Genomic DNA, 24,300 nt, shown 5'->3' on the forward strand with positions numbered 1-24,300 from the left:
GATAGAGTTTCGTGCCCCCACGAAACCCGATCGGGTTTAAATTTTTTTTATTATGTAAATCTAAATTTATATATCCTTATATGTATGATTTTTATTTAATAATACTTGTCTAAATTATTTGATGTATTATTTAATATATGATTGTTAGTAAAATAATTTAAATTTGATGTTATCATATTACTAAAAAAAAATAATTGTGACTTTTTAAAAAATTAAATTAAAAACTGAATACTTAAAAGCCAGCATTTGTGCCTCCTTCAAAGTTTTTCATAAAATTTTTTAGTGTGATTTTTATTTTTTTTTCATAAACTACATATTTAATTAAAATTAAAAGATGATATTAATAATAAGATTATTGTTTTATAAGTTAAAAATAATGAATTTGAATTTGTTATGAGTATTTTCCGTTCTACTCCTTATGGGCTGGGCTCAACTTAGCGGGCTGACCCAATCGCATAAGGCCCAATAGACCTCAAGCTGAATTCGTCGAAGCGAGCTCGCACATTGTTAGACCCCAAGTTCGGATCACAGGACCAAGCGGGCTTAATACGAGTAAGCTCTTTTCAACTACACTTCAAGCGAGCTCCCAGCAACTCTTGCAATTCGTCGGCCTAGCCGATCAACTCGCATAACGAGCATGTCATATGCCCAAGAATATTAGTAGGCTAGGGGCCGTCCCAACTAGGTCATTCAGACCCAATCTGACCCCGTCCTCTCAGCTCATTTGATCGACCCATGTCAGTCCCATCCTAGCCCTTTGCAACAACATCATTATAGTCGTGTCTGGATTTCTACGCATTTACCTTAGATCTCATCCTCATTAATAACGGATCTCATCCACATTAATAAGGGTCCCGTCGTCACCTTATTGCTGCATGGGCATTTTCGCCGGCGTCGGATATTTTGTCCTATCACCTGTAGACGTATAGCACATGCAAGCTGACATCTCCTCCTCCCATATATCAACCAGCTTTTCTTGGAGCCCTAGTATGCTTTTCCTGCCAACTTGTTAATACTCTGCATTTCCTTACTCGCTTACTTACTTAAGCGTCGGAGTATTTTGCGGGGACCGATTGGCGGATCAACAAATCGAACCAGATAACCCCTTTTCTCCCTCTCGGATTCATTATACCAGTGCGAGCCAACGAATCACGGTTAACCAATTCCAAATGTCGACAGAATTTTACAACTCGTCTCTCAAGAAAACGAAAATAAAATACAAATTTCAAAAAACAAATAACCCTTTTATACTTACTAATAGTTAGGATTGGGTTTAATTGGGGAATTTAACTCGGTGTGGGTTACCGACTTACGCATGTGTGTGTGTGTCCCATTGCACCCATGGTGATGGTGAGACTAATTTTTTCCTTTGAATCTTACAGTAATGGATGTAGCATCGTTGGTCATCGTATGGAACGGGAAATAGAATGATAATTAGTATGTAAAAGGTAATAAGATGTGTTTGGGGGCCTATAAGAATACCATTTTCACTTGGTTGAGACTGTTTAAACAGTGACGGGAATTGATAAAACAACGTACGACATCAATATTCATTTTGTAATGGAACCCTCAAGCAATTTTCCAGCTAATAAGTTCCTTATTAAGGACGACCATGGTGTCAGGTTTATTATGTTCGATAAAAGCAGATATAAAGTGATCTATGTTGATACGATTTGCAAAGATGTTGGAGTTTCTAACCTACATAGTTAGCCGCAAAACTAATTGTCTTCATATAGTGGTGGTAATTAGGATTTAGGTTTTGCCATTCCACTTACATCTGCACGTAGTCCATTGTGAAAAGATAATTTTGGTATATGTGGTATGACTAGTTTGTCAAATGACGCTGCACACACAGATGATGGTGATAATGAAATCGATGATGGTGATAATGAAACAAATGATAATGGTGATGATAGTGGTGGTGGTGATGAAGAATGAGCCAGTCTAATGTACCTGGAAGTAAGATTTTCAGGTTTACAATTTGAAGACAACCCTTTACAAGGGAATTAGATCATTCCTGGTGTAGAAAATTATGCAATTGAGGTAACGCGACTCGAAGTGCCGACTCTCTACCAAGGTCATATTTTTATCAAGGCGCACTATTTAAAAGTAAACAAGAATTGATTTTGGCCTTCGAACACTATTGTGTTGATGTGAAGATGGACTATGGAATCAGACGTTCATACATGGTTTAATTTGAGGTCGGTTGCAAGGATGTGAACTGCAAGCTTTTGCTTCATGCAAGATATAGATCCGGTTATTCATTTTGGAATGTGGTGAAGTTTATGCTGGGTCACACATGTACTTCGAACGTTTACGATTCACATTTTCGGAGTGTGAGCTATTGTCATCAGAAGTTTGTTCTCAAAAAGAGTGGCGAGTGGTGAATATACACCTGGAATGCTAATGGGGGAGTTGTTGGAGTAGCACTGTGTGTAGATCATGTACACTAAATCTTAGAGGACGTTACAACATGCAAAGAGACTTACTTATGGTAATGCGAATGAGTTATTTCAGCAGCTACCCGCATATTTTCACATGTTAAAAGAAACAAATGCCGGCACGGCAATAGAGACAAATAAAAATAATCATTTCTTATATTTATTTTTTGCCCTTGGAGCTTCATTTCAGGGTTTTCAAACTTACATAAGATCGATTGTTGCCGTTGTTGCCATCCATTTGAAAGGTGAATACAAAAAGATGATTTTCATTACCACTTGCAAAGATAGGGAGGAAATGATTTATTCCATCGCTTTTGGATTCGAAAATAGTGATTTTGATAGGTCATGGATTTGGTTTTTGACAAAATTGAGAGAGGCTATTGGCGTGCCGAATGATTTGGTCATCATATCCGATCGTCACCGAAGCATTGTGAACGCAATGAGTCGCGTCTTCCCTTCTATCCCATATGTGTTTTGTTTCTTCCACCTTAAACAAAACCTGAAGAGACAGTGTAAACAATGAAAGGATGTGATGGATGCATTCTATCATACAACATACGGCTACACCCTAATAGAGTGTGATACATACTTGATAGAAATTCAGTCGATGCATCCTCAAACGCATCTGACATTGTTGGAAGCAAAACTGCAAAAGTGGTCCTGTGCATATTGTCTAAAAAGAAGATATTGTATGATGACCACCAACATTGTCGATTCTCTCAATAAATGCATGATGAAAGCACGCTGGTTGCCTATAACATATGCACATAAGTTTTTGAGGCATATGCTTTAGAAATGGTTCAGTGATAGGTGCACTACTGCTACCAGACTCGAAACTGATGTTACCTTTGCTATAGTGGCACATATCAACTTTGTCCATGACAAAACATTAAATCGAGAATGTCACGTAGTTCCTGTAATACACGGGAACAAGTACCTGATGAAACAAGTTAAGGAAGATGATGGGATAGTTGACATTGCTACGAGGACATGCTGTTGTTTTAAGTGAGACCTTGATCAATTGCCATGTCTTTATGCAATTGTTGTTGGACAATTACTGCTGGCAGGTATCATGGTTTGACTTTACTTTATTTATTATGTTCATTATTTAATATGATATATTAAAACTCTGTCTCTCTTTATTGTACATGCTAGTTTAATGCACGTACCCTATCATATGTTTTGCCATCAATATTACACCTTAGGCTGGGTTAGATGCACATATGCACCTCCTATCAATCATTTTCCTAACAAATTCGCTTGGGTTATTCTTGTGTACATCAGAGGTGTGGTTATACTCCCACCCATGCAAAGAAGAGAAGCGGGTAGACTAAGAGAGGGTCGGATTCTTTCTTCGAGGAAGCTTATCTGTAACACCCCACCTTACGCAGGTGCATCACTGTAAGGGAATTCCCGGGAATCTTTTTTTTTTTTTCCAAGTTCATCACGCACGGTGCATCAAGAACTATCTTCACATGCTTGAACTTGCCTAACACATACGACAATTCAAAGAATAGTCATCACATGCTCACACAGACTGGTACCCACAGTGATTCCAAGAACAATCTTTACATGCATCTAAGATTCCAAAAACCCCAGTCTCGCTCGTTTAATTAACAAGATCAATAGTCTCAAACTAAACGAGTAACAAAATTACGCAGCGGATATAATAACATCAAAATACTGCCTACCACGAGGTTTGTACATAGCGTTTCCACATGAAACAAGTATTATAACAACACTATCACAAGATCGTACATACATATAACAAAATAAGTACTATTGCTTCAAAATGATACAATAGTTATCACACCAAACACTGTTGGCGCTTAACTGGCCACGCCCTCGCCTTCGCAACAGTCCCTGGTTGGAACGTTGAATGTTCCAAGGGTATAACCCAGATTTGATAATAAAAAAATCTAAGTGATGGCATGATACAGTTTACTGAATGCATAAATAACACACGAGAATGGCATATACAGACAACGACAACGTGCAACACGTTTATCTCAAGAAATCTCTCTGGCATACTCAATCTCTTGTGGAAAATCCATTCCACACACCATTGAGATTGACCTTGCCATGACATACTTAACCCCCGGGTGCTCATCCACGTCTCCCGATCACCGGGATTAATCTTACCCTATTCTTAAGAAGACCTTATCCTGTCCCCAACAGACATAACAACGACACGAACTCAATACCACGATGATATGAAACTCACATGCCATGCATCGACCCTTTAATAAATAAAACAGTTGATGCAATATACCATATGTTCAATATGCATACGATGCCACAAATACTTAAGTCAAGCACCTACACAAAACATCCCAAGTTCTGGAGGGTATAACCGCTTGCTGGAACTGGTTCAAACACGTGCAACCTAAGCTTGGGAGGGTAGAACCGCTCACCTGAACCCACTACACACATACACCAAAATATTTTCAAGGCAAAGGGTAAAACTAGAATTGAACCACTCACCTTAATTTGGAAAAAAATAAATTTTCACCTCGAAAAGTGTGTCAGACCTTGAAAATCGTGCAATCCCTTCTTCTAATAGTTGAATCGTTTCCTGTTTACTATTATTTGTACATAAATCAATATTTCTATTTTTTCCATAATTTTCTCAATTTTTCTTATTTTACTCTATTTTCCAAACATTTCTTTCCTTTGAAAAATTCATAATAAATACCTAACACCTACTTTCACCAAATATTTTTACATAGATAATCCTAAAATATTTTTCCAAAAATACTGAAATTAATTTTGGGGAAAACCTGTGCGTCACCACCCTCACGCGTTGGGCGAGTGGCTTGCGACTGAAGTCTGCGCGTGCACCCACGCACCTTGTCTTCTCAAACGACGACAGGCTGCAATGGCTCCAATGGCCGATTTGACTATACGGCCTTGAAGCTCTTCCTGGGGTGACCCTAATGGAACCCTTACATGTCGGAAAAACCCATTGGAAAGGCCTTGAACGGCCGGTTGCAGGTCTCAGTCCGACGGGCTCTGATTTTCCGGCCAACTTTCTAAAAACCCTCGAAACCTATACCATTCCTCTCCAAACTCTATAGAAATTCTCCCTATAACTTAAAAAATAAAAGCCCCTTATCCTTAAGGCTCGATCCAAGCTAAAACACGGTCAATTTCTTCGATTGTTGATTTTGAACTCTCGGCCTTCAACCCCTATTTATACCTGTTTTCGGTGCAAAAATCCATCAAATCTCAGTTGTTCTTATCCCTTAAGCCCAAAATCTAGCTTCTAAACGATTCATCTAGCCCTAAATCATGAGAAAATGCCCTCGAAAAATCCGGTGGAACCCTCGGTCACTTCAACCATAAATTCCAATCACATTGTCGTCGTGCTTGGCCAATGGCCACTCCTACTCACTTCATCTTCAACTAGAGGCTATCCTCGAGCCTCCAAGTGACCTTTTCGACGCCCAAGGCAACTGGATGACGGCCACAATGAGGCTGGTCGATTTCCCACCTAGAAATTTCATTTTTTTTACACTTTTGCTCCTTAAGTAATTTCCAACTTCATTTTTCCCCTTTCCTTGATACCCTTAATCTTTCTAATAATTCCACTATAGCCTATAAGTTCCAAAATTTCCATTTCCCGCAAGAATCTCCAAAAACTTCGTCATTTCAACCTTCTTTGGGCAGTTTACATTTTCTACACTTTACCCCGGATGCCCTTAATCGCGTGTTTTCGATCTCAAACCTTTGCAAATCTCTTGATTTTGTCAAATCCTACTTATTTGAGAAATTTTACCTTCCCTGACTTGCTTTGACATGTACACTTACCTTTCACTCATGTTTTGCTGGTATGTTGCAAGGCTTGGTTCCTCATGGGTCAATCCCAACCACTTTAAGAAAGTTTATACCTAAAACAGCTCCATCTCATAGGGCTCGTCAGGGGGCACCAAGAAATGACACCTATTGGGAAGTGACCCCCGAAACTCATGCTCAGTTTGCCCCCTCTTGAGATAATCAACTAAGGTCTCCTCTGAGAAGAGCTCATAGCTAAGGGGATAAAGGATAAAACCTCACAAAAAGGATTGGGAAAATCTCTTGGATGAAGGGTCTTCGATGACTCAAGGGAGAGCTAAGAAACTTTAGGGGAGTGCATGAGGTCTCCTAGAAGACTTTCTCGTGGGATAATCCCATGATAGAGATGTGTAAATTTACCTACGAAGCCTTCTTAAAAAAAAAATTAACTAATAAATATTATTCAAATTCAAATCAATATCAAAATATCATGTTTGGTTATAAAAAATTCTTCACCTCAACCATAAATGAGATTTCATCCTTCAAAGTTAATTTCACTTCTACTCATTTAAGAGCTTTGCAAGTTCTTCTATGTTTTTTGAGTTATTAACTTAAGTATCAAGATATTTATATATGAATTGTCTTATATCATCTGATATGTTTCTTTATTGACAAAGTACATGAAACTTGGAGGCAATTCTTCTTGGATAAATAAATTTATTATTATATTTAAATGACAATAAAAATATAAATTGTAAGTTTCTTTGATTAAGTTTTTCTTCTTTTTTTTTTCCAAAATAACTTTTTTTATTAAGTAAAAAGGTGTTTTAAAAAGTAAATTATGGGAATTCAGAATATTAAAAATAAATTACAAGAAATATCTGAAAAAATAATTGGGAACTTTGCTAAATTTGAGTCTTTATTTAAACATAATTAGTTAGATACATATATAAGAGAGGCATAGAAATTACCGCTCCCTGTTGCGGCCCCATATGTTTTGTCTCCTTCACCGCTTGTTTGAGGAAGCATAATAAATGTCGATACGCATAACCGTACACAGGGAAACCCCACGGCATGTCCTCCCAATGTAAACTAGATCAAGCCATCAGTCCATTGTTTATCAGCTATTTTACAATAATCTTAAACTAAACTTTAACTGATATTTTACAAATACCACATCACATCTCCTCCCAATATAAATTTATTTGATATTTTATAAATAATTTTAAATTACTCATATATTTTTTTTATACAATGATTAATATTATTTAATATATTTTTAAAATTTAAATTTATTAAATCTTAATTTTACAATAAGGTAAATTTAAAAAAAAAATTATTTATTTAAGTCCTATAATTAATGTTATTTAATATATTTTTAAATTATCAAATATTTTAATAATTTTTAAAATTTAAATGAAATTATTCTTTTCACTGATTTTAAAATTTTAAATTTCTCTCTCTCTCTCTCTATATATATTTTGTTATCTAATATAAATTCTTTTCACCAATTTTTGAATTATTTTATTTAATTTTATATTTTATTATCTATTATAAAAATATGTTTGAACAATTTTTAATTATTTATGTAAAATTATTATAATTCCACCAATAACTATTTTTACATATTGAGTCTTTTTAGAATTTATTATTAAATATAGATTTAAAAAATAAAATATTATTTTTTATTTTAATTTTTTGACAATTTACATTAATCATAAAATATTATTTTAATCATAAATTTGTTATTGTTGTTAATATACAATTTTGAATGAATTTGAATATAAGAATATTTTAATAAAAAATTCTTATCTTAGTGCTTATCATATGCATTTAATAAACATATAAAAAAATATAATTTTTAATTAATTTTAAAAAAATTAACAAATAGTATGATATAAATCTTAGAATGCTTCTTAATTTTATCTTGATTATTTTATATCTTAGTTTAAAAAATATTATATTTTTATATTAATATTCTCTTATCTTATTCATTTTAACCAATGCTATCTATATAAATGATTTTTCAATCCCAATTTGACTGGTTGATTTGTTTAGGTCTATGTTGCACGGAAACGCCTAATAAAAGTCGTTTCTTCGTTTTCAAAACATTTTTCATTCCTGCTTCGAAGTTTATTTATGTCTATTTTTTTAAAAGAATGTTCGTTTCCACATTTTTCTTTCTTATCACAACAATTTCCCATTTTCATTTCCGTACAACATAAGTTCAAGTCATGTCATGGGGACATTGGTTTTGCCATGAATAGATTTTTATATTTTTAAAGCTGACATCTATATCTATATATATATTATAACAAAATAGTAGTCAAATTTTTTTTCTGCCCATTTTCACTTTTTATTTTGATATTTTATTATATTTTGTTTATTTTTTTCTTACCCAAAATAAAATTTTTATAGGTCATTAATTAAGTCTAAATTTGTAAAAAACGTGTAGTTCTTGGAATCTGTAAATGATTTTATTCATGGTTGAATGGTGTTTAAAAAATATGTAAACATGCTGGTATATAAAGAGGCAAGATCTAATCCATATTATTAATTTTTAAATATTAACATAAAATTTTAATTAAAATAAATTATAGAAAAAAAGACTTTTTTAAATAAAAAAAATCTTGAAATATCAAGTAATATTGCCAAATACCGACGGCCAAGTATATTTTTTAAAAAATATAATATAATTTTTTTATTTTATTTCCCATAATTTACCTCTCATTCTCTCTCAATAAAGCCGTCACTCAAAATTCTAAAACTCTTAATTAATTTCATGCAAAAAAAAGTACAAATCTTATATATGTTTATGTTACTACTTAATTTTTAAAAAAAATTAGTTAGTGGGTTATTTTAAATTAGTTATTTAGACAAAATTGAATTATTTTAAATAAATCGTTTAAGTTATTTTGATAAAATTAATATTTTGTATAGGCTATTTATATTTATCATATATTGCCATATTTCTTTTGAAAATTTTATTATGTTTTATATTTTTATTAGTTATGTTACTAATTTATATAAATTATATGTTGTCATATTATTTATTATTTTATATAATTTATTTATATTTATCATATGTTAAATTAATTATTAATTTATGAAAAATATATAATTATTAAAATTCATAGATGTAATTTATGATTATAAGATTGTAAATTTTAAATAAATTCAATACATAAGAATTTCCGTGCATCAAACCACACTGGAATGAACTAGTTATAGATAATTTTTCTTAAAAAATTTGATTTCAATGGCATTTTCATTTGGTGCAAGAAGTTAGAGAAACCTCACATCAAAATTTGGGCTATAAAAGGGCCACCGGGCGCCGCTTCTTCTTCCACCTCTTCGCTAACTCCGACCCAAGTCTGCTACAACAACGATGAACATCAATGGCCGCCTGAAAGAACTGATCAGTCCCGGCCGGCAGCCACCGACGCAAGGGAAGCACCACCGGAGCGGCCGGATTTTGCCGAGGCTTTAATGATTGCGCCATTATGGGTTCCACCCCCCACCACCACCAGGACCGCCGCCGCATCCACCAGAATGCCCACACTAACCTGGAGCAGCAGGTAATTGATTTTTTTGTTTTAAATTCATCTACGATAAGTGGTTATAATAATTGAAAATTTAAAATTCTTTTGGGATGAATCGATCGACATATAATTTTTTTTTTAAATTGCATATAGAATATTATATGTATTCGTGAGTTTAGGCGATGCTCATATATAGTATACGTTGATGTTGTTGCGAAAATTAAGGTGGAAGAATTAGAGAAGGAGATAGAGAAGCATAGAGAATTGAGGGGGCTGTGGAGGAAGAGGCTGTTAAGAATCGAAACACAAAATGAAAGTACACTAACAATTCTGGGAATGACACACTCTTATTGAGCACTCTAGGCTTATAAATAGCCTTCTACAATCTTAACAGAATGAAGAAAAATTAGCCCACGTTTGCAACTAATCATCGTGATAAGTGCAACTAGAAGAAGTCAAACAGTAAATAACCCTGAAGACCAGGACTTATTCAAACTAAATACTACAACTTATCTGAATGCCTAACAGAAACTTTCTCTTCAGAGGCTGGAGAGAACGCAAGACTATCTAAGGCACTGTCTTCAGTTGGCTCAGGAGAATGGATTCCTGGACATCATCAACAACAACAACAACAACGCCGGCGGCCAGCTGCAAGAATCCCTTCTTCCCTCGTATATCACCGGCCCGCCGCCCCCGATTCAATACCATTGCCATCTTTCCCAACTCTCTGAGCAGGCCAAGATCAATGGCTGGTACATTCACCCACATGAGGTGGGATCCATAAACAACCCACATAAAAAATTATGCCAAAATGGTTTTTATAATTATCCCATAAAAAATATATTTAGGTGGATGTGGATATATTAATATGATCATATCCCACTGATTGGAACAGATTGAACTCGGGGAGAAGGTTGGGCACGGAAGCACGGCGGAGATCCACATGGGAACATGGCGAGGACTCGACGTTGCAGTGAAATGCTTAGACCCTGATTTCTTCCTCTCCAACCACAATGGTGTCGCCTTCTTCGCCCAAGAAGTCGAAACACTGTCCCGGCAGCGCCACCCCTTCGTGCTCCGCCTGATCGGCGCCTGCCTCGACCCACCGGAGCATGCCTGGATCGTGACCGAAGTCTTCACCAAAACGCTCAACGAGTGGCTCCACGGTCCCGGCGGCCGGGGCAGCCAACGGACAGCTCCGCTTCCGCCTTTCCCGGAGAGGGTGGCTAAGGCGGTGGAGATTTCTCAGGCGATGCAGTGCCTTCATCAACACTCGCCGGCGAAGGTCATTCATCGGGATCTGAAGCCGATCAACATCTTTCTGGACGACGCTTTTCACGTAAGGGTTGCGGATTTTGGACACGCCCGGTTCTTGAGCGACGAGGAGAAGGCGCTCACCGGAGAAACAGGCAAGGAAACGCCATAACTTAATTCGGCAACTCGTTCTTGGTAAATTATTTTATGAGATGGAATTAAATTTAATATGTTCGTGGATGCAGGAACGCATGTGTACATGGCGCCGGAGGTAATAAGATGCGAGCCATACGATGAGAAATGTGATGTGTACAGCTTCGGCGTCATACTAAATGAGCTCATCACCGGCGAGTACCCACACATCGACACGGATTACAGTCCTTACAGGGTATGAACTCTATATGCTTTCCTTAGTTTCAACTTAATTAGGCTAAGCTGGTCTAATGGCATGAGTTTTATAAATTAAATTAGGCAAATCTAACTCAATCGTCAAAATTATAAACAACGACGCCTATACCTAGCTAACTCTTCCATTTGCAATCTTATAATAGTCTTTTTGGTCATTAGAGCTTAAACTTTTTTGCATATTTTGGTGTGTTTACTTGCTGCTGCGTGCGATTTATTTGTGTCTTATTGTATATGAATGCTTAACTTTAGAAATGCATGTAAAAGATAATATAATAATATTGAAAATGATTAATGAACTGTGAATGTGGAGGACAGATCGCCATGGAAGTTGCAGAGGGGTGGCTGAGGCCGGCGCTTCCCAAGGAAGACGAGGAGGAGGAGGATAATCAGTACAAACGGGTGCTAAGAGAGCTTGTACAAGTGTGCTGGCATGAAGATGCCGCTGCCAGACCAACATTTGCATCAATCACGTCCACTCTCAAACCTATTCTTCCACAAACACTTTCTCTTTCTCTGTCTTTCTCAGCTGCACCCTTGGCTAATTAATTAGCTAGCCGCCTACCTCTTCGTGCACCATGATTTGTATATATACATTGCGGAAATGGGTATATATACATACTCTTCCTAAAAATAGAAAATAATAGATATAGATTTGTATAACTTATTTAAATTCGTTAGGATTTTTCTCGTATAAACATTCTCTATTCTGATGTTGAGTCTCTCAAATAAGTATTATCTATGCACTCTTAATAAATATATTTTTTAATTTTTAAAGAATATTAGTCAAATAAAATAAACTATTACTCAAGTGAGATACAAAATTATTCGAGTGGTTATACCATTTAGACAATTAATATAAGCATTACTCGACTACTAAATAATATTCAATTAAGATTATTAATTACACGAGTCATTACTTAACTACTTAGATTTGTTACTTGACCAAAAAATGATAATACTTGAATATGAACATTTCTTAGTCGATTAACTTCTTAATGATCACTTTATTGTTTCAATATGTTATTCATTAAATAATTGCAATACTCGAGTAAAGAATTTCATTACTGATCAATTAAAAATTTCTCTTAATCGATTAAATATGCGAGTACAATTTTGTCCAAAAATTGTTACTCGATTAAGAAAGTAAATTGCTCGACTAAGTTAAATATTACTCGATTCCAAAATAACTCTTAGTCAATTAATTCTTTGAGTTCTTTACAGTTTTAAAGAATTGTTATTTAATTAAAAATTCATGTTATTTAACTAAAATGTTATTTGAAAGACCAACACTTAGTCCATTAATTAAACTCTTAAGTACATCTCTATCAAAGGATTATTACTCGATTAAAAATAACTTCTTGATCAATTAATCTATTGAGTACAATTTTGTTTAAGAATAATTACTTGTTTATATGATTATGTTACTCAACTAAAATATCTCTTATTGGTCGATTAATTCTTTTGTTCATTATATTACTATTACTTCATCACTTAAACAGACATATAAATTTTATTTTCCTATTATTGTTTTTTATCTCTTGCAATTGTGAAATTGGATGTCAAAAATTGTTTTGATTGGCTACTCTACAAAAAAAAAAAAAAAAAGAGACTGACATAAGCTGTCTCTAAACCCATAAAATTCCATTTCTAATGTTTTAGAGGCAGAATTAGAGATGGATTTTGGTCCATCTCTAATAGCATCCGTCTTTAATTGCCTTGTCGCCAAACAATTAGCGATGGATATTTTTGTTCTATCACTATTAGAGACTTGAAAAAATTCCCCTTCTAATTTTAAAGACATATTTTTTCAATCTAAAAAAATTCATCTCTAATTTGGTTGTGTAATCGATTTCAAAATCAGTCAAATTTTATATTTAGAAATGGAAAAAAAAAACATTAGAGATGGACTTAAAAAAAATATCGATCTTTGACTACCATTCATGACAAATTCTGACGATCGAAACTGATCATTAGAATTACCTTGGTCTGATAATCAACATACCCAAAAACCAAAACGATTCAACAGTCGAATCTCAATAGATCCGAGGATTAATTTTTTGAAAAAAAAAATACTTATTTATGGAAGAGCATAGCCGGCCATAGTCCATGGAAGATTCCGACGATCAAAATTGATTATTGAAATTGTCTTGGTCTGGTGATCAATATAGCCAAAAATCAAAATGATCCAACGGTTAGATCTCAATAGATCTGAAAATTATTTTTTTAAAAAAAATATTATCCATTTGGAAAGATAATGCTGGCTACTGTTCATGGTTGATTTTGTCAATCTAAACCAATCATCAAAATTATCTTGGTCTAGTGACCAACATACGCAAAAATCAAAATGATCCAAGGGTCGAATCTTAATAGATCTAAAAATTAATTTTTTAAAAACTGTTACTCATTTTTGGAAGGGTATCATCAGTCACTATCCATGACAAATTCTAACGATTGGAACTAATCATCAGAATCACCTTATTTGGTGACCAACATACTTAAAAACCAAAATGATCAAATAATCGGATCTCAATAAATCTAAAAATTAATTTAAAAAAAAAAATATTACCCATTTGTGGATGGGCATTGTCGGCCATTGTCCATGATAGATTCCAATGATTGAAATTGACATGTCTAGGGCTGGCAATAAATCGAGCTGAGCCGAATTAGGCCTAGCTCGAGTTCAGCTCGATTGATTTTAGCTTAGCTCATAGCTCGGCTCGAGCTCGATATGAGCTGATTTTTTTAGCTCGAGCTGTAGCTCGGCTCGGCTCCAAATTGACTATCACCTTACTTTTATGTATATATATATATATATTTAAATAATATATGTGATATATATAATATATATTTATTTATATTTAAATAATATATTTATAAAATTATTAAGTATATATTTATATTATTGAGTATTAAGTAATAAATATTTTTTTATTTAATAAATTTATAAAATTAATATATATATAAGTATATCGAGCTGGCTCGTGAGCCAAATGAGTCGAGTTAATGGTAGCTCAAACTCGACTCATTTACTAAATGAGCCAAATATTTGAGCTCAAAGTTGGTTCATTTGTATTATGAGCTAGTTTATTGAGCCAATTTTCGAGTCGAGTCTTGAGCCAGCTCACGAGTAGCTCGGTCATTGCCAGCCCTAGCCATGTCTGGTGACCAACATATCCAAAAACCAAAACGATCTTATGGTCAGATCTCAATAGGTGTAAAATTAATTTTTTGAAAAAATGTTACCCATTTCTAGAAGGGCATTGCCAACCATAGACCATGGTTGATTCCGATAATCAAAACCAATCATCGAAATCGCCTGGGTCTAGTGATCAACATACCTAGAAATTAAAACGATTCAACAGTCGAATCTCACTAGATTTGAAAACTAAAATCAAATAACATATTAGTTGAATCTTACTTTAAATTGGAGAAACTCTTGTCGCTGGCATTTCGGATGACAGTTAGTGGTCGGAGGAGGAGTTGATGAGAAGCAACTTTTGGCTGAAGAAGAAGAAGAGAATGAGACACAATCACACTAGCAAGAGGGAGACGAACAACTGAAGGCGAAGGAGAAGAGGAGAGAAAAGTGAAAGCCAAATTTATACAAAGATTTAGAGATATAAATTAGAGACAAAATTTTTGTCTCTAAATTCCATCTCTGTTCAAATCAAAGATGGAATTTTCAATCTTTGACTCTGAAAAAAAAAATCAAAGATGAAAATTTTTCTATCTTTGATATCAGGCAAAATTCAGAGAAGGTAATTTTTTCATCTCTGATTCCAAAAAAATATTAGAGACAAGAAATATTTTTGTCTCTGATATCAGACAAAATTCAAAGATGAAAATTTTTTTGTCTCTAATTTCGAAAAAACTTTAGAGATGAAAAATTTTTCATCTCTAATTTCGAGAAAACTTTTTCGTATTTAATTTGAATTTAAAGACAAAAAAATTGTCTCAGATTTTTTTTCATCTCTAATTTCACCTCTAATTTAGAGATAAAAAAATTTCATCTCTAAATCCATATCTAAAAAATCCATATCAAATTTATTTTCTTCTCCATTACTAATTTTTTTTTTTTGTAGTGCTATATCTTTTGTTTATGGGTATGTTCGCTTTATAATTATTCACGAAATTCTTATGTTGTCTATATCGGGCAACATAAAATGTCTGACAGAAATAAATTGTAAGAGAAGAGGGGGTGTGGGCCCTATGGGGGGTGAGACCCATACACCCACTCTCGCTAACCCGCGTCAGACAACAGATCATCTCTCTAATTATTAATGCTTGTTATTATGTTGTATTCAACATGATACGAAAAATGGCTAAGGGAGCTTTGAGTTATCCAAAGTTGGATAAGGTGGTTTGTTATAGGTTAGAGTTTGGTGTGGAATTTCTGAAGAAAAGTCCTAGCTAAGTGTTAGTATTTGCATCGTTTATACAATTATGTCTACGTATTTTGAGAATATTAAACTTAATATTTCGACAACCAATTTTTTCTTCTTTATCATAACATTGGTTTTGTAACGGCCCGCCTCCCGGAGCCTCCTCGTGCACAAAGAGGATCCGTGAGAGGGTCATTATTAAAATGATATCGAACAATGACGCACCTACAACACACACATAATCCTTTTAGAAATCATAATTTTTCTTTATTATAACATCTCATCATGATCCTTACAAACCATTCATCACTTTGGCCCACCTGGGCTTACATAACATACGACAAACTCCGAAAACATAAACATTAACCTTATCAAAGACACGATGACACCTAGGATCTAGTTTTGGGAGAGCTCTGCACTTGCTACCATGACTTGACGGTCTGGACCCAAACCTCGATGAACGTACCTGGAATGATGTAAAACAACATGAGTCGCGAGACTCAGCAAGCTCTAGAAAGAAAGGCTGAGGGTTTAGGATATGACTCTTCCCATAACACCCCATGCAATTCATGCCAATGTAATCACGCCATGTCATGATCTATACGTACCTTACTTCTACATGCATAACATAAAATTAACTGCACATAAGGAACCAGGGGCCCACATAAGTCTAACATTGGCACCCGAGTCCCACATACAAACCTGTTGTAGCCTAACATAGGCTACCATATTATCATTCTCTTAGACCAGCCTTTTCCTGACATGGTCGGCTTTTCCTGACATTCAACATTTGTCTTTTCCTGATACTTGTTACAAACTTTTCCTGATTCTCATCATATTCTCATGTGTTTATCATGTCATACATCACATAATCATATACTTCCACAATTTTGGTCTTCCCTCGGGCCAACCCCAAGCTAATATCTAAGCCGAGCCGAAGCTCACATGAGTCGGTACTCCCGACACCTGGCACGGTACTCCCGTCCAGAATAACAGTAACATTAGAACCATGCAATGCAACACATAAGAAATGCAAGGGCTTCTGTAGCATAAACGTGATGACAAGGCCCCCCATAAACCAAGCATCAGGCCCTGCTACGCCCACACATAAGAATTCACACATGCGATATGCTCTAAATGCATATGCTCATCTAGGATACCCAAATTGGCTCTTAGACCAACCGGGTCATGCAAATGCTCATACATCCCATCGCACACAAAGCATGTCCCCACGTGAATGCAACCCAGCCCCTTGTAGCACACACATCCTGAAATGCACAAACCAATGCGGGAATCTGGAGTACCAGCTCTTCTGGCCGTCCAGCGCTTATCGTAACAACCGATGACTGGTGCCCATACATCCAGCCATCAACTGCCACGACCCACGATCAACATTCAGTGGCTTTGTACCCATACCCTTAGACACACTTACCGACACCATTAATTTTTATAGCCTATAAACTTAACATTACACAACATTTCTCCAAAACTCTTCATGTACATAACCACATAACATCATGATATCATTCTCATTCTTCCTCATTCATAAAAACCATCTCAACATACATAATAGACTCTTTAGCACATTTTCCTAATTCTGACCATAACTAATTTCTCTAGGATCCTAACCCCAACAGGTTCGGCATCATTCCCAAGGGAGGCGGAGCGATACGAAGCTTCGTGACGGTCGATATAAAAGACGCCATGACATCCTTACTTAGCTTATCCCATTAACAATAAACTCATTAATAAAATAAAAGTTATAAAATGGTTACTATACGCGGATTATTATTATTTGTGCGTAGAACCGAGTCATAGTGAGGGAGGGTTTAGAGTATAAGAAACCTCGAAGACTTTGGCGAGAAATAAATAACGAGATGAGAGAGTTAGGAGCTTGCCTGACAATAGCTGATTCCGACCTCTTTTGTGCTCCTGTTGTGAAGTAAAACGTTTTCCTACCAATTAATAAAATCGTAGCTAAAATAATTAAATCTAACCTCGAAAACTATATAATCTAACCGTATAAAATTTAAAAGTTAAATATATAACATTTATACTAACTTTACTCACTTACCAAAATATTTTTAAATACCAAATAATCTCAAAATCCCTTCATTTTTCCTTCAATTTTTTCTCGTTTTCTTTACTGCTGCCGAGCTCCATCTTCTTCATCCTATTTTTTCCTTCTGCAAATGGCTCCAGAGCTCCTCGTTTAAGGCCTTTAAAGGCCCCCATGCTTGCTGCCCAAGTCTCCATCAATTTTATCACATTTGAGTGGCTTTTAAGCCATATAAAGGTAAGGCCAAGAAATGGCCACGCACAGCACACACGAACAAGTATATATATATATATATTAACTAGTTAGTTTAATTTAATTTGATTTGGTTAACTCTTTTATCATTATTATTATTATTTTTATTTCTATTATCATTGTTATTATTTTTATTATATTATATTTTATTATTTTCATAAATATATCCAATTAATTTAATTAATCACCTTAATTTTTATTTCTTCAAAATATCATAAATAAGTATTTTCTCAAAAATCTCCAAATATTCTAAAATATCCTCAAACACCCAAATTAATTATTTTTACTTATCTCCAAATTTTTGGGATGCTACAGGTTTGGTAGTTTGTTTTGATAAAATTAGCTTTTATATTAACATCTACGGTCGACTGCACCGTCGCCGCCTATTGCTGGCCGCTTGTCACCTAAACCTCCACCAACTCTTAAATCAACCTTGCTTACAATGCTTGCATTGATATGCAATGTATGGTTTTTCTCTACTATAAAGTCATTTCGTTTATATATATATATTGTCCAAAGCCTTCTAAACTGGTATAAATGTTTTGACTCTATAAACAAGCATTTTACTCATGCAAAGCCATGAAGTTTGTGGCCAACTTCAATAAAAGCACACATAAAAGGTATAAAAACAACATGTTCTCCATCGATATGACTATTGTTGATGAAGAGGTAAAATTTAAAAACGATAAAAATAAATTTTGATTTTATTCAGATACAAAAATAGTTAGACTTTCACGATTGTCTAATACAAAAGACAACATTTCGTTGTAGTTTTATTTTATCCCAAAATATAAAAAGCGGCACCATTCAAGATCACCATATCCATTACAATCGTTTTCGATAACAATTTTGTGAACAATATAAAAAAAATTATTATATGTAGAGAAACAAAAAGAAAAAATTAATAAACGATTTCTATTACATAAGTTCAATGTCTTGAATATTCGAATTATGGCCAAAGTAATTTTTATGAGTGGTATTTGTCAGTCTTTAATTAGTAACTGATTCTACAAATAAATTATATAAAAAATATTAACTAATAAATTATAGGGGGGAATTCATAATTAACCCAAAATAAATTTGAAGGTATTGATTATGATTTATTTTGTTTTTTATTATTTTTATTTTTGTGTTCACATTGCATATTAAACTGTGTAGAATGATTGTGGTTGTGAGTAAAATACATATTTTGATTAAATATCATTCCAGTTATGACTGATTTGCAAGAAAAAAAAAATTCAAAACTGTAGATCGTAATCGGGTTTCGTGGGGCTAGGAGACCTAATCAAGTTTCATAGGGGCACCAAACTGGATCGGGTTTAAATTTTTTTTATTATGTAAATCTAAATTTATATATCCTTATATGTATGGTTTTTATTTAATAATACTTATTTAAATAATTTGATGTATTATTCAATATATGATTGTTAGTAAAATAATTTAAATTTGATGTTATCATATTACTTAAAGAAAATAATTTTGACTTTTTAAAAAATTAAATTAAAAACTGAACACTTAAAAGCCAACATTTGTGCCTCCTCCAAAGTTTTTCATAAAATTTTTAAAAATTTTTAGGGTGATTTTTAATTTTTTTCATAAACTACATATTTAATTAAAATTAGAAGACGATATTAATAATAAGATTATTGTTTTATAAGTTAAAAATAATGAATTTGAATTTTACAACTTGTCTCTTGAAAAACCGAAAATAAAATACAAATTTCAAAAAGCAAATAGCCCTTTTATACTTACTAACAGTTAGGATCAGATTTAATTGGGGAATTTAACCCGGTGTGAGTTACCGACTTGCGCATGTGTGTGTGTGTGTCCCATGGCACCCATGGTGATGGTGAGACTAATTTCTTCCTTTGAATCTTGCAGTAATGGATGTGGCATCATTGGTCCTCGTGTAGAACGGAGAATGAAATTATAATAAGTACGTAAAAGGTAATAAGATGTGGTTGGGGGCCTACAAGAATACCATTTTTACTAAATTGGTTGAGAATGTTTACACAATGACGAGAATTGATAAAACAAGGTACGACATTAACATTCATTTTGTAACGGAACCCTCAAGCAGTCTTCCAGCTAGTAAGTTGCTTATCAAGGATGACCATGGTGTTAGCTTTATTATTGTAGCGACCCGTTGTTGGGTCTGAGCATTATTGATATTTTATTTTGGGCATTAGAATTTTGCCTTTTCTAAGTTATTAATTTGTGAAAATATTTTATGTGTTAGTAATGAAGTGAATTAAAGGAAATAATATTTTTGTGGTATTATAATGTAAGTGGATTAATATTTTTGTGTATTATTATTATTATGTGATGGAGCAAATGAATGAAGAAAGATTTGGAAATGAATTGGGTTGAGGCCATTGGGCTTAAAATGAATTAAATATGTTTGTGTGTTATTTTATTTGGAGCTAAAATGGAAGTGAGTCATTTTATTTAATTGAGCCTAAACCCATGTGTATTGTGATATGTTTAATTGAATTGAAATGGAATGGGTTGTGTCCCAAGTTGAAAGAGTGCCCATTGGGCCTAAGAATGTGTTGGGCTTGGGCCCACATGCATAATGTTTGTTTTTAAATAAATGGAATTATATATATATATATATATATATATTGTGTATTATGTGGATTAAAAGAAAAAAAGAAATAAAATGTAAAATGCAAAGTGACCAAATGGTTTTTGTTTTATTGAAAAAGGTGAGAGCAATTAGGGAATTTCATAATGGGGTTGAATAAAGAAAATGGGAAAGAAAAATAGAAAATAGCAAAAGTCTAAAATGGACATGGGATATTTTGTGTTGTGTGTGTAATGTGAAAGGCATAATGGCCATTTGTGGGGGTGGTAGTTGGGAGACCACATCCCCTTTGTCTTCTCTTTTTCTCCCATTCTCCTTATTTTTCCTCTCTCTCATGCGCCTCGTCCTCTTCCTTCTTCTTCTTCCATTTTTTTTGCTATATTTGGAGATTCAAGAAGATGGATTGTTTGGCATCTGGGCGAACTTCTTCGATTTTCTTTTAAGGCAAGTTCTTCTTGCACTCTTATTTTATTTGTGCAAGCTTTCCTCAAATTCCATTGTGATGTCCAAATGTTTCATGGTTCTTGGTCCCCTCATTGAAAAGTTATTTTTGTTATTGGTTATATATATATATTTTCTTTAAACCGTATGTTATGTCAAAGCTTGTGTCGGGTCTTTGTGATAGTCTCGTTGGGGCTTGTTCACCCCATTTTTCATTCAAGGAATGATATTTGTGGGTTAAGAAGCTAGTGGTGTTTGTTTTGGGGTGTTTTGGGTTCATTCTGTGTGTTCTGTGTTCGTTGAGTCGACTATTTTTGGGGCTTAGTCGACTCAACAGAAGCTTGTTTTCTCAAATTTTTAGTGCCAACCTTGGTCCAATAGACAAATGGGGGTTAATCAGTCAATTCATCAAAAGTCGACTATTCCTTCCCTAAAAATCGACTATTGCCTCCCCAAAAGTTGACTAATTAATTTTTTTCAATAATGCGCAGATTGCGCCATTTTGACTATAACTTTTGATGTAGAACTCGAAATTGTGATCTGTTTGAAGCGCCATAAACTAGATTTCGAGGGATTTGATTTGATATATAATATCATATACTTTAGTTATGGTTTGAATTGGTCAAGGCTTTCCTTAATCCAAATTAAGCATGATTGTTTATCTAAGTTGATATTAAATGCTTCCTCTAGCATCACTCAACCCTCCAAAATGCTAGGATGTATTGAAGATATGCATATGTGCATGCATGGGCTCATGAGTGAATATGTTATTGACACATTTAAATGTGCATGATGTGTACATTTCTATAATGGAGCATGCATGTTATACTTAGGTGAGATCTCATGAGTATTGCATGGCATTATAATTTGCACCCTTATTATTATTATTTTGGTGCGACAGCTATGTTCCGCATATGGGAAAAAAAAAAGGATATCCTAAAGAGTGCCTGACGCGAGTGAGGTGATCATAAACCCAGTAGACGATGCTCAAGCCAATGAGTGGCAAATTGATTTATATATATATATATATGTATGTATGCATTCATGCATGTGAATAAAGGGATTTGAGAGCCAATGTGATCCATGTATATGGAAGGCTGTGTGAGCCAATGCAATGTATGGAGATCTATGTATTCATGAGAAATGAAACGATGCATAAAATGCATAATGGAAATGGCATGGGAATGTTTTTAATGGTGGGAACTAATGGGAAATGCTACTCGTACTTGGGAAGTCGGGTTTTTTCCACTTTGATTTATCCATGCCTTAACCCTATTGCTCCACTTGTTGTAATATATGCTTGCTTATGGAATAGTATTATTAATGAGAATTGAAGAATGGGTTTAAATTGTATTGGGGAGTTGGGTATACTCTATTTTGTATACATCCCTTCATTCATGTTTTCAGTATTATATATGTTTACTTATCGAGCCTTATGGCTCACTTTGCAATATGAGTTTTGATGAATCATAAGAAAGTGTGTTTCTTTGAGGATGTTGTTGTCTAGTCTAGAAGGCATGAACCCAATGGGTAACTAGATGTTGATTAATAATTTTCTTTGACTCTGAATTATCCATGCCTTCATATATCGTTCTATGGATTCTTTCCTTTGCTATATACTTGTTGAGCCTTGTGGCTCACATTATTTTTTTTTCATTCCAGATAATGGAAGATAGTTATTTTGGGGCGAATTCTGGTTAGATGTGTACAGAGATGTCCCGGCCTCAAAGATCCATGGGTGTAGTTTGAGGGCATGATTAGAGGGTTTCATTTTGTATTTAAAGTCTTGATGCCATTTTATTTTGAAAATGTATGGGTAGTAAGCTCAAGATGATGATGTAGTGAATGTTGTATAATTTATTTTGGCTTATATTATTAGTGAGCAAATTAAAAAAAAAAAAAAGCAATCTCTTAGAAAATTTTGAGTATCTGTATCCATTTTTAATGGATCTTCTCTCGAACTTCTTGTGCAAGTGAGAAAATTCGAGAGGGGTCCCTGACAATTATGTTCAATGAAAGCATATATAAAGTGGTCTATATTAATATGTGTCACGACCTAAAAACTGATATGTCATGACCGGCACTAATCCCTAGGCCCAGCGGCCCCAAAATGGACTAGTAAGCCTCTTCTCTAGTTCGATTTGAATAAAACAATATTACTGACAAGATATAGAACATGAATAAAATACCAATTCACCTTTCAACATAATATCTCAATATTCCATATACAGCAACTGTACAAAATAAGAATATCTATCATACTACTGTCAAAAATACATACCCGATCCCGTATCTCGGGCCCTTGGCACAATTATGTGCCAACAAAAATAAAAGACAAAACATCAAACTCTACAATACGTGTATGTCTCCACAGAGCATTTTATAATACATCCGGAATCAAAAGAGGGTATGATATCATACCAGAAGATCTGCTGGACCAATAATCAAAAGGAGAATTCCCTAAAAATATTTTTAATAAAACGAGGTGAGTCTTGTGGACTCGCGAGTATAAGGTATGTCATGCCCACTAGGAGAGTATACAATAAAATGCTAGGATGATCCTCATGAGTATAATAACGTAATAACAGTATAAACAGTGGAGATATGAACCATAAGTTTAAATAATTTGAGGTTTCAAAGGAAAACATAGTGTAGGAAAAATAGGTGCCTAAAGACAACTCCCATAAGTTGTTCCCTAACCACCTAAGTCTCCTATACTTTTATATGAGATGCATGCACTGATTTCTGAGGACACACTAGTAGAAACTGGCCTAACGCCTATATACACATGCACACAAGTATATATATCGGCACATACATCATCATCACACAATATCATCATAAAGGCCCATGTGATAGCAGTGCTGAAACATACTATCCGTGTCTCTCATGGCCTTGGCATGCCAAGCCTCATAGTACCATGATCTTTTCCTACTGTGAGTCACCAGGGAATCTACTAGATAGTCCTCTAATAGTAATGCAAATGATATCCTAATTTATGCACAAGTCATAACCATTTATCAATTTAAGTGGTGCCTAAAATACACCATATCATCATGTATTTCACATGCTCAAGATAAGAATTCAGTTAGGGTATCCTTCTGTTTATGTCTCTCCTAGTAGGATGAAAATATTTCATGCAATTTAAGAACATTTAAAA

The 24,300-nt window shown here is 34.2% G+C and overlaps 1 protein-coding gene across 1 annotated transcript; it reads left to right on the forward strand.

Moving 5' to 3' along the window:
- Positions 1-9,718: 9,718 nt before the first annotated feature.
- On the forward strand, positions 9,719-11,965 carry LOC127812776 (serine/threonine-protein kinase STY17-like). Its single transcript, XM_052353304.1, has 6 exons — positions 9,719-9,793; positions 9,983-10,044; positions 10,303-10,528; positions 10,653-11,166; positions 11,257-11,399; positions 11,735-11,965. Exons 1-6 carry the CDS (start codon positions 9,719-9,721, stop codon positions 11,963-11,965), a joined length of 1,251 nt encoding a protein of 416 aa, XP_052209264.1.
- The last annotated feature ends 12,335 nt before the right edge of the window (positions 11,966-24,300 follow it).

Source organism: Diospyros lotus, chromosome 11 (genome assembly GCF_014633365.1).
Source record: "Diospyros lotus cultivar Yz01 chromosome 11, ASM1463336v1, whole genome shotgun sequence".
Taxonomy (NCBI): Eukaryota; Viridiplantae; Streptophyta; class Magnoliopsida; order Ericales; family Ebenaceae; genus Diospyros; species Diospyros lotus.

What these genes read in the sequence shown, in the direction of transcription:
- LOC127812776 (XM_052353304.1), top strand. Translation starts at nt 9,719, where the DNA reads ATGGGTTCCACCCCCCACCACCACCAGGACCGCCGCCGCATCCACCAG. An exon ending in ACACTAACCTGGAGCAGCAG is followed by an intron (nt 9,794 to 9,982) that starts GTAATTGATTTT and finishes GCGAAAATTAAG; the next exon opens with GTGGAAGAATTAGAGAAGGA. An exon ending in CGGATTACAGTCCTTACAGG is followed by an intron (nt 11,400 to 11,734) that starts GTATGAACTCTA and finishes TGTGGAGGACAG; the next exon opens with ATCGCCATGGAAGTTGCAGA.